The sequence below is a fragment of the Sorex fumeus genome, unplaced genomic scaffold, assembly GCF_029834395.1.
Source record: "Sorex fumeus unplaced genomic scaffold, SorFum_2.1 ptg000006l, whole genome shotgun sequence".
Taxonomy (NCBI): Eukaryota; Metazoa; Chordata; class Mammalia; order Eulipotyphla; family Soricidae; genus Sorex; species Sorex fumeus.
The window spans coordinates 36,921,175-36,930,762 of record NW_026606063.1 but is presented as its reverse complement, the minus strand read 5'-3'; the positions used below and the strand labels follow the sequence as shown (position 1 = coordinate 36,930,762).

Below are 9,588 nucleotides of genomic sequence, written 5' to 3'. Positions count from 1 at the left end.
AGCGACAGTCCAGCGGGGAGGGCATTTGCCTTGCAACACAGTTCACCCAGGTTCGATCCCCGGCATCCCATATGGTCCCCTGAAGGCTGCCAGGAGCGATTCCTGAATGCAGAGCCAGGAGTAAAGAGCTTGACAGGGAAGGGAAAGAAAGTAGCAAACCAAGGCAACAGCAAAACCCAAGGACCTTTTCTTCTGGCACCTGAGCAGTTTCAGGAGGAGGAAGGAAACCTCCTGACAAGACAGAGCAGCCGGCACAGCACCGGCCTGGGCTGTGGCCTGCCACGTCTGTCCCACCATGTGGTCTGAAGTTGTCTTTAGAGCATCTCCGACAGCAGGACGCAGCCTTCTGAACTAAAGGGACCAGGACGCGCTCGGAGCTATGGTGTCTTCAGGTTTTTAATTAACATCTAAGTAGACAGATAACATACTCTTCTATAATTATTATATGGAAATGTCTTTGAATAAAATAGATTTTAAAAAAATCTTTTGGCAAATTCCTAGGCAGGAACTGTCCGTCAAGTTCATCCAAGGTCTAAAGCAGCAATATCCGGGCAGCCGGACCGTGGTCAGTGCTTGGGGACGGAGGTGAAGATCCGAAGCCCGTGCATCCCCTTGATTTCTTCTTTGAGGGCCTGCAAAAGTGACCAAGCATTGCTGAGTTGTCATTTAATGTCAACCATGCTAAGTTTAATGAGAAGCATTTTAGGTGTGAGTTTTTATATCCGCAGAAGATTTTCGATGCACTGAGCAGTTTTCCCCTTTTACTGGAAAACAATGTTTTAAAGCTTTTTTTTTTTCCCCTTTTGGTGCCAGGAATCAAACCAAGGACTTCACACATGCAAAGCAAGTGCTCTACTCACGGAGCCACATGTATGGATCTGAAGACAATGCTTTGTTTTACTCTGTTTTGGACCTGGGGACACATCTGGTGGTGCTCAGGGCTTACTCCTATTCTTGGCGGCGCTTGGGGGACCATATGAGATGTTGGGGATTGAACCCTGGTTGGCTGTGTGCAAGGCAAATTGCCCTACCCGCTGTACCATCTCTCCAGCCCCACAAAACCCTTTCACACCAGTCTGAAAGCAGGTCCCATGGCGTAGTGCAGTCACAGTGCTTCCTTAAGTCCCCTGCATGTGGTGGGGGGCACAGCCAGCCTCTCCTTAGCAGCCCTGTGGGTGGTAGGCCCTGTCACCCCATCTCCCTGCCCTGCCAGGCCAAGAGGCCCTCTGGACCTTGTGCCCCCATGTTCGATGAACTGACTTCACAGTGTCCCCTCTTGCCCTCTCTCTGTCTACACTCTTCCCACCGGGCCTCCCCCAGTTTCTCAGAGGGCCTGAGAGATCACCTGGGGTGCATCCAGCTGAGAAAACTCAGGCCTTGAGCGAGAAAGGATGGGTCTAGAATGCCATGGGGGCAGACACTGCTCAGGACCGGCTGGTCCCTCAGCATCAGCCCGAGCAGGGGCACAGGAGAAAGGTCCTGAGAAAGGATTTTAAAAAAGCAAAGGGAAAAGGACACAAGCCCCGGGATTGGACAGCATCAGGTGCTGCAGCCCCAGCCAAGTCCTCATACCCCAACCCTGCCACTCTCCAGGGAGGTCGCCCAGGAGTGGGAAACCGGAGGCAGAATGAGCAGAGAACGGCAGGGCACTGGACCCAGAGAACAAGTTGGCGAAAGACCCGGCCACGACTCACTGGGAAAAGGCCTGGCGTGCTAGGGAGACTGAGGCAGATCATGCAGCCAGAGTGTTATTTAGAGGGGTTAAGGCGCTTCCTTGCATGCGGCCAACCAGGTTCGATCTCTGGTGGCTCATATGGTGCCTCAAGCCCCACTGGCAGTGACCACTGAATGTAGAGATAGAAGGACCTGAGCACAGTCAGGTGTGACCCCAAAAGCAAAAAATGAAAGGAAGGAAGGAGGGAGAGAGGGACAGAAGTGGGAGAGAGGAAGAGAGGGAGGAAGGGAGGAAGGCAGGAAGGAAGGAGGGAGGGAGGAAGACAGGAAAGAAGGAGGGAGGGAGGAAGGCAGGAGGAAGGGAGGGAGGGAAGAAGGAAGGAAGGAAGGAAGGAAGGAAGGAAGGAAGGAAGGAAGGAAGGAAGGAAGGGAGGGAGCTGGAGCCATAGTCCAGCAGGTAGGGTATTTGCCTTGCATGGTACCAACCTGTATTCTATCCCCAGCATCCCATATGGTCTCCCGAGCACCACCAGGAATAATTCCTGAGTGCGTGCAGAACCAGGAGTAACCCCTGGGCATCACTGGGTGTAACCCAAAAAGACAGAAAAAAAAAGAAAGAAAAATAGAAAGGAGCGAAAGAGGGAGGGAGGGATGGGAGGGAAAACATCCTGGCCAGGACACAGGATTCTGGATTCTGCAGGTAACTGTGGTGTCCAGTGACAGACTGGACAGTAGCAGAGATGAGGCACTGAGCGAGGGGGAGAGGTCGTGGAAAGCAGCAGCCAGAGAAGGGCAGTGGGCAACTGTTAGGCAACTGCCTCTTCCGTGTCGGCACAAGGCTGGGCACGGGGTCAGTGCCTTGGTCAGCCTCGGCTGATGGGAAGCTACGGCTCAGAATCCACAGAGTCCCAGCTCCACCCAACACGGGAGGGAACGGGGTGCAATATCCACCATACCATGCGCACAGTAAATGTCAGCACAGCGAGACAAGGAAACACAAAACAGCTTTTCGAAGTGGGGCTGGCAGAAAGGACGGTTTGAGGGAAACATGAGCAGAGACCCTGATTTCAACCCTGAATAAATTTCCCACTGGGCCACAGTCTCATTCCAGATGTTTCCCTCCGGGCCTGGATTCCAGGGCCGGACCTTCGGTGTGGCAACACTCCTTCCTGGCGTGTGGCAACACGCCATCCCCAGCAGCCTCCCCACTCGCTGGCGTCCCAAGGGCCCAGGAACCCGAGTGCCTCCACTGACCTGATTCACCATCTGGTGCTGCTGGACGATTTTCTTTGCCTTAAAGTCTTCCGACTCGATTTGGATTTCATACATGGCTCCGCAGCCTCCTAAAGTCAACACGAGTTGAAAGTGTTTGATTTATACATTCCGCGAGAGCGGCTGCAGACCCAGCCAGGCCTGAGCACTGCATGATCCAAGAAGGTCTGAACGTTTACTATGTGTCGGAAAGTTGCAGAGTTTGGGAGAGAACGATCCTGGCAGCCCAAGGCGACCAGGCCCGCTGGCTGCCGCAAACCCAGGATGGGACCTTCTTTTGCAAGGCCCTTCTCTGCGCTGCCCAGAATCCTGCCTCGTGGGTGGGAAACAAAAGGCACGGCACCTGGAAACCTCTGGGAACTGTCTGGGGTCCCCGCTATTTCCTGTTACGGGGCCAACAGAAAGCCAGAGACAGGGGTGGCAGGGATGGACTTAGTGTTCCAGCTTCCAAAGGACCAGCAGCTGGGGCTGGAGAATAGGACAGTGGGGAGGGTGACTGCCTGGCACGTGGCCAACCCAGGTTTGATCCCTGGCATCCCACATTGTTCCCCTGAGCCCTGCCTGCCAGGACTGATTCCTGAGCACACAGCCAGGAGTAAGTAAGTCCTGAGTACCTGGGTGTGGCCCCAAAACTAAACACGGGATAGGGTATGGAATAATACAATGGCCGGGGCACATGCTTTGCCTGCAGGGGGACCACATGGTCTCCTAAGCACCTTGAGGTGTGACCTACCAAGCAGCGCGGTGGGACTAGCCTGCGTACTGTCATGTATTAGAAGAGAAAGGGGCTGGAGGATAGTACAGTGGGTAGGGTGTTGGCCTTGCACGCGGCCCATCCGGGTTTGATCCCGGCATCCCGTATAGGCCCCTGAGCACCACCAGGAGTGATTCCCGAGTAAGTCAGGAGAGGGAGTGGGGAAGAGAGAGAGAGAGAGAGAGAGAGAGAGAGAGAGAGAGAGAGAGAGAGAGAGAGAGAGAGAACCTAAAATAATTTGAGTTGAAATGACAAGTAATTGTACCTGAAAGGAAAGAAGGGAACAAGAAAGCCTGAGGGATAGAGCCAGCGCAATGACCCGCAAACCTCCAAGATGCCCACCACAGTGTCTCCTTCCTGGAGAGCCTTCTCAGGCAACGGGGAGGGAACCGCTCTCAGTGCAGCTCTCAGGGCCGCCCCCCGCCCGTGGTGCTCTCTGGACATCTAGCTGGAGCATTGGTGCAATGGCTGGGGAGTATATGAAGCAACAGGGGAGACAGAAAGGGCACCCATGTGCGGTTAACTGCAGGCTAGCGTAACCATCAGAGCACCATAACGTGGAGAGAGAGAGAGAGAGAGAGAGAGAGAGAGAGAGAGAGAGAGAGGTGTGATGTAGTGCTCAGGCTCTCAGAGATCTGGGGTCACCCAAGGCCTCTGGCTGTGCTCTCTTTCTGGCCCCATTGGCCCCAGCTTTCACTTTTAAGTTTTGTTTTTTTGGGGTCCTACCTGGCAGTGCTCAGGGGTTACTCCTGGCTCTGCACTCAGAAATTACTCCTGGCGGCACTCTGGGGACCATATGTGATGCCGGAGATCCAACCTGGGTCAGCTGTGTGCAAGGCAAACACCCTCCCCGCTGGACTATGGCTCCGGCCCCCATCCGGTCCCATTTGCCGTGTGCAATTCCAGCCCTCCCTCCCTGGGCCTGCAACAGGTCCTGGACAGAGACACCAAGGCCTCCCGGAGCCTCCTGACAGTCTCAGTGGGTCTTAGCGCAACTTCCTACAGTGGCCACGACACAGGCCACTTTCTCGACTTTCTTGTGGGTGGGTGTGCCTATCACTCCTGACCTGCTCCAAGTGCGAGCCTGGATAAAGGCCCTATCTCCCCTGCTGGGGCCCACTGGGGCTGATCTCAGGCTGCTCCGAGCACACAGATAGCCACGACTGTGCGCTCCCTCTCCTGACTCACTCAGGGTCCCCTGAGATAGGCTGGGCCTGAAAATTGGACTCGGTACCATGTGTGCTGGGTCCTGGCTCTGGCCCTGCTGCCCGCCTCCCAGACGCAGGGCAGACCACTTCTCTGCCTCCTCTGGACTAGTCTCCTCATGGGAAAGTGAGGCAGTTACTTTTTTTTTTTTTAAGGACAAAATGGGACTGGAGAGATAGCACAGTGGGTAGGGTGCTTGCCTTGTATGCAGCCAGCCTGGGTTTGCTCCCTAGCATCCCATATGGTCCCCTGAGCACTGCCAGGAGTTAATTCCTGAGTGCAGAGCCTGAAAGTAACCTCTGAGCACCGCTTGGGTATGACCCAAAAACACAAACAAAAAAAAAAAAAAAAGGAAAAAAGGACATAAATTGAGGACTGGGGAGATAGTTCAAAGGCCTCCTGCTCTGCCTATGGAGGCCCCCAGTCCCATTCTCAGCACCACAAGCTCCTCCAAGCACCACCCAGGCACAACCCTGGTGGCCCCTGGCCTCAGGCCCAAATACCACGACTTCACAGGCCTGGGCACTGACCCTTCAGGCCTGGGCAGCTGGGAGTGAGTCCCCAAGGTCTCTGACACCCCTTGCAAGCCCCCCCCCCCCCCACCAAAAGACAAGGGGGAAGAAAAGGACAAAATTTCCCGGGGTCCTCTCCTTGCCTGACATTCTAGAGTGTCAGACTGTGTGTGTGTGCGTGTGCATGTGTGCGCGTGTGTGTGTTAGTGTATGTGTGTGTGTGTGTGTGTGTGTGTGTGTGTGTGTGTGTGTGTGTGTTGGTGGGGGTCGGGGAGGAGGCTAGAGAGATAGTACAGAGGTTAACATGCTTGTCAACCCAGGTTCGACCCCCAGTACTCCATCAAGTCCCCTGAGCACCACCTGATGTAGTACAAAAACAAAAAAATAAGAGAAGGAAGGAGAAAAAGGATGAAAGAGGGGGAGGGGAAGGAGCAGATGGAGGAATGGGAGTAACAGGGGGCCAGAGAGAGACAGCACGGCAGATGGGGCATCTGCCTTGCACGCGGCCAATCTGGGCTCAATCCCCAGCACCCCACAGAATTCCCGAGTCCCCCAGGAGTGATTCTGAGTACAGAGCCAGGGGTAACCCCAGAACCCTGCCAGGTATGGAACTAAAACACCCCTGTGCCCAAAATAATAGTAATAGTAGTAGTAGTAGTAGTAGCGGTAGTGGTAGTAGTGGGCAGGCTGGGGGCAGGAGCTGGCCTTGGTCACCATGCAGCTTCTTTCCGGTATGTCTGCACCCTCACCTGACCCCACCAGGTGGGAGAGGCCGAGTCTTGCGTGTCCGAAAGCCACATTTAGGGGGCACCCAGGGACAGCACATTCCCTCCACCTCGTCCTCAGCCCTCTCACTCCCCCTAGGGCAAAATCCACCGCGACCCTCTGGGCAAGAAATGAAGGAACCTCACCTGAAATGTCTGTGACTTTGATAGCGGTGGCCCGGGGAAACTTCTCTTTGAGAACCTGTGTCACCTTGAGCTCGCCCTCGGTCTGGGAGGCAAAGAGCCGCTGGGCACAGTGGAGAAGCGGAAGCTGCCAGGAAGGGAGAGAGTCAGGCAGAGGTCCCAGACCTGCCCCCAAGGCCAGCCCGGCCCTTCTCCTTGGAGGCGCAACCCCAGGCCTGGCCACAGAAGCTGAGCCAAAGGGGCAGGCCTTCCTCCCGATGGAGAATAAACTTTGTGATTGTTGGCTTTACCCAGAGATGCTCAGGGCTTACTCCTGGCTTACTCCTTACTCTTGGGGAATTAGAGGGGATGCCAGGAATCAAAACTGGGTGAGACGCTGTGCATGGCAAACACCGTACCTGCTGTATTGTCACTCTGGCCCCAGAGAATAAACCTCTGGGGGTACCAGAGGTGGTTGTAAATAATCAAGCTGGACCCTAGAGGAAAGGCCCAAACTTAGCTCAATAGGTGCTTGCCCTGCACACTGACTGCTACACGGAACACGATCAGGCAGTTTCGCATGCGAGGGAACAAAGACTAGGCACCGAGTCATGCCTCTAGTCTGGACCTGTGGGTAAGATCTTGGCAGAGCCAAAGGGCCAGGCAGGCTGCCTCAGACTGCCCTGTGCAGTCTGAAGGGGCCGGAGCCCCCCGCCCCACCGGCGGCCACCCACACTTTATGCATGATTGACAATCTCCGTCCTCCCCCATCGGGTATGACCCATCCCCTAATGCAGCTGAAAAGGCAGACAGACGGAAAGTGCAGGAGGGCAGCCCTTGAAGACCACGCTGAAGGGTTTGGGCTGTGGGGCTGGAGCAATAGCACGTGGGCCGACCTGGGCTCAGTCCTGGGCATCGCATATGGTTCCCTGAGCCTCACCAAGGCGTGATTCCTGAGCAGAGGCAGGAATAAGCCCTGAGCACTGAGGGTGTGATCCCTACCCACACCAAAATAAATAAATAAAAAAATAAATAATAATAATAATTGAGCTGTTAGCTAGGTTTCTTGGTGCCAAAGCAAGGGGTATGAGACAGGAAGAAACCTGGAAGAGAAGTGCTACAAAGGAAGCAGCACCAGGAATGGGGTGCCTTCCCGGAGATCATGCAGCGCTGGTGGGTGTCCTGCCCACCAGCCCACCAGCCCTTTCCTGACGGCCTAGAGTAGGCCTCCAGGACCAAAGCAAACCATGACCTGCTCACTAGCTCTTTCACTAAGCAGTTTCTCAAAGTTAGGTTTGGGCCTTTTCTCTAGGGTCCAGCTTGATGATTTACAGTGACTCATCCTCACACGCCCCCCTCCCCCATTACTCCAAGAAGTTTATACTCCAGGGCTGGAGTGACAATACAAGCAGGTCTATGGCTTTTGCCTTGCACCTGGCTGACCTGGGTCCGACTCCTGGCATCCTCTACGATCCCTCCCCACCCAAGCCTCACCAGGATTAATTCCTGAGCACAGACCCCTTTTCTGTCCTGCTGCTGCAGCCTTCCAGGGCTAAGCCTGGGGCTTGGGTGACACGGGTGAGGAAATGTCAAGGGAAAAAAAGCATGACCCTTGAGAAACGGGCGTAGGCAAAGCAGTTCTTCCCACCACCCCCCTCCCCCATTCCCCCCATTCTGACAGGCAACTGAAGTGCAGTGAAGAGGAACAAGAGATGGGGGCAGTGTGGGCCTGGGTAAGGTGGTCGGGGCAGTGAGCACAGGAAGAGGGGAGCAGGTGGAGGGCCCAAGTGGTGGGCGCTAAGGGATGCACCGCGGGTTCCTTGAGAGACTCCCCTTCTCTCTGCACCTCTGCGGGGCAGAACCCCCTTCGCAGGAGTGATGGGCTGTCAACGCAGAAAGACAAGGGCCGGGTGCGGCTGCGGAGAAGGAAAAGTGTGAGAACCAGGGTGGAGAGCGGAGGGATGGAGGGCGTCCCGGGATGGAAAATTAAAAAAAAGAAAAAAAGAAAAAACAAAATCAGCAAGTGCCGGAGGAGTGCCCTCTGCTGGCCTTCACTCCGGGCAAAGCCAAGGTCACGGAGGCCGGGGAGGAGGGGGACCCGGGCCCGGCCCTCTCGGCAGTGCCCGGCCGGCCGCGCAGCCCCGACCCGACCCGGTCCGCAATCAGCCGCGCCCCCCGGGCCGGACCAGACCGGACCAGACCGGAACCGGGACGGTTGGTGCCACCCGCGGGCCCGCCGGCCCCGGCTGGGAAACGCGCTGACAGCTGCGGGCGCCGGCGGGCGGGCGGCGTCGCGGCCCCGGGAATGAATGAGGAGCGCGCAGGGGGCGGCGGGGGCGGCGGGGGTCCGAGCCGGGGAAGGCGCCGCGGGCCCGCGCCGCGCCCGCCCGGGTCTCCCCCGGGGCCGCCCCCGCCCGGCCCCGCTCCCGCGCTCACCCCGCGCATCCCGCAGAGCAGCGGCGCTGCCCTGGCCGGGCTCCACGCCGCCATGCCCGGCCGCTGCGGCTCGCCGCCCGAGGTCGCTGCTGTGCCCTCCCTCCCCCCACCCCCGGCGGACACCGAGCCCCGGGCGCGAGAGCCGCCGGCTCCTCGGGCGCGGTTGTCCCCTGCCGGCCGGAGGCCGCGCCACACCGCGCCGCGCCGCGGGGAATGTCCGGGAACCTGCGCATTGCAGACTTCGGTGGGCGGGGGTGGGGTCGGGAGGGCAATCTAGGGCCAGATCCCAATTTCTCTGGGCATGAACGTATTTTTCCCGGGGATTCGGAGGGTTTCCCTCCACACACACACACACACACACACACACACACACACACACACACACACACACACACACACCAAAATAATAATAAGAAGAAAGCCGTGAGGCCCTGAGCTATGACAATACAGCCGGTGTCTTGTCTTGCACGTGGTTGACCGGGTTCCATCCCATCAAGTGATCAACTCTCTGAGCACTTCCAAGTGTGCTGAAAGTGCTCAGGATTTACTCCCTGAGCAAGAGTCAGGAGTGAACTCCCCACCCCACACACACCCAAAGCAAAAATAAATGCACGAATAAATAAATAAATAAATAAATAAAGCAACTCTGGCCTGCAGCTAGGGTTCATGAGGCTTCAGAAGTGAAGGCTGGAGCAACCCAAACTTTATTTGTGGTCTACTTGTGGTCTGTGGTCTGGTATATTCTGCTGGTACTTGTGTGCTTGGTGATACATTCACATTAGACTGCTTTCTGGTTTTGTTCTGGGGGCTACACGCGGCAGTGCTGAGGGTTTGCCCTTAGCTCTGC

At 56.5% G+C, this 9,588-nt stretch overlaps 1 protein-coding gene across 2 annotated transcripts; it reads right to left on the bottom strand.

The window, feature by feature from the left end:
- Window positions 1–373: 373 nt before the first annotated feature.
- Window positions 374–8,841, bottom strand: BOLA3 (bolA family member 3). Of its 2 annotated transcripts, XM_056127276.1 has the most exons (4): window positions 8,742–8,841; window positions 6,330–6,453; window positions 2,929–3,017; window positions 374–632 (listed from the first exon to the last, which is right to left on the bottom strand). In XM_056127276.1, exons 1-4 carry the CDS (start codon window positions 8,793–8,795, stop codon window positions 567–569), a joined length of 333 nt encoding a protein of 110 aa, XP_055983251.1. In that variant the 5' UTR covers window positions 8,796–8,841; the 3' UTR covers window positions 374–566. The 2 variants fall into 2 exon arrangements, with proteins under 2 accessions (XP_055983251.1, XP_055983243.1); XM_056127268.1 differs by lacking the exon at window positions 2,929–3,017.
- Between the last annotated feature and the right edge of the window lie 747 nt (window positions 8,842–9,588).

What these genes read in the sequence shown, in the direction of transcription:
- BOLA3 (XM_056127268.1), bottom strand. Translation starts at nt 8,795, where the DNA reads ATGGCGGCGTGGAGCCCGGCCAGGGCAGCGCCGCTGCTCTGCGGGATG. An exon ending in TGCTCTGCGGGATGCGCGGG is followed by an intron (nt 6,454 to 8,741) that starts GTGAGCGCGGGA and finishes CCTTCCTGGCAG; the next exon opens with CTTCCGCTTCTCCACTGTGC. An exon ending in CAAAGTCACAGACATTTCAG is followed by an intron (nt 633 to 6,329) that starts GTGAGGTTCCTT and finishes TCACTTTTGCAG; the next exon opens with GCCCTCAAAGAAGAAATCAA.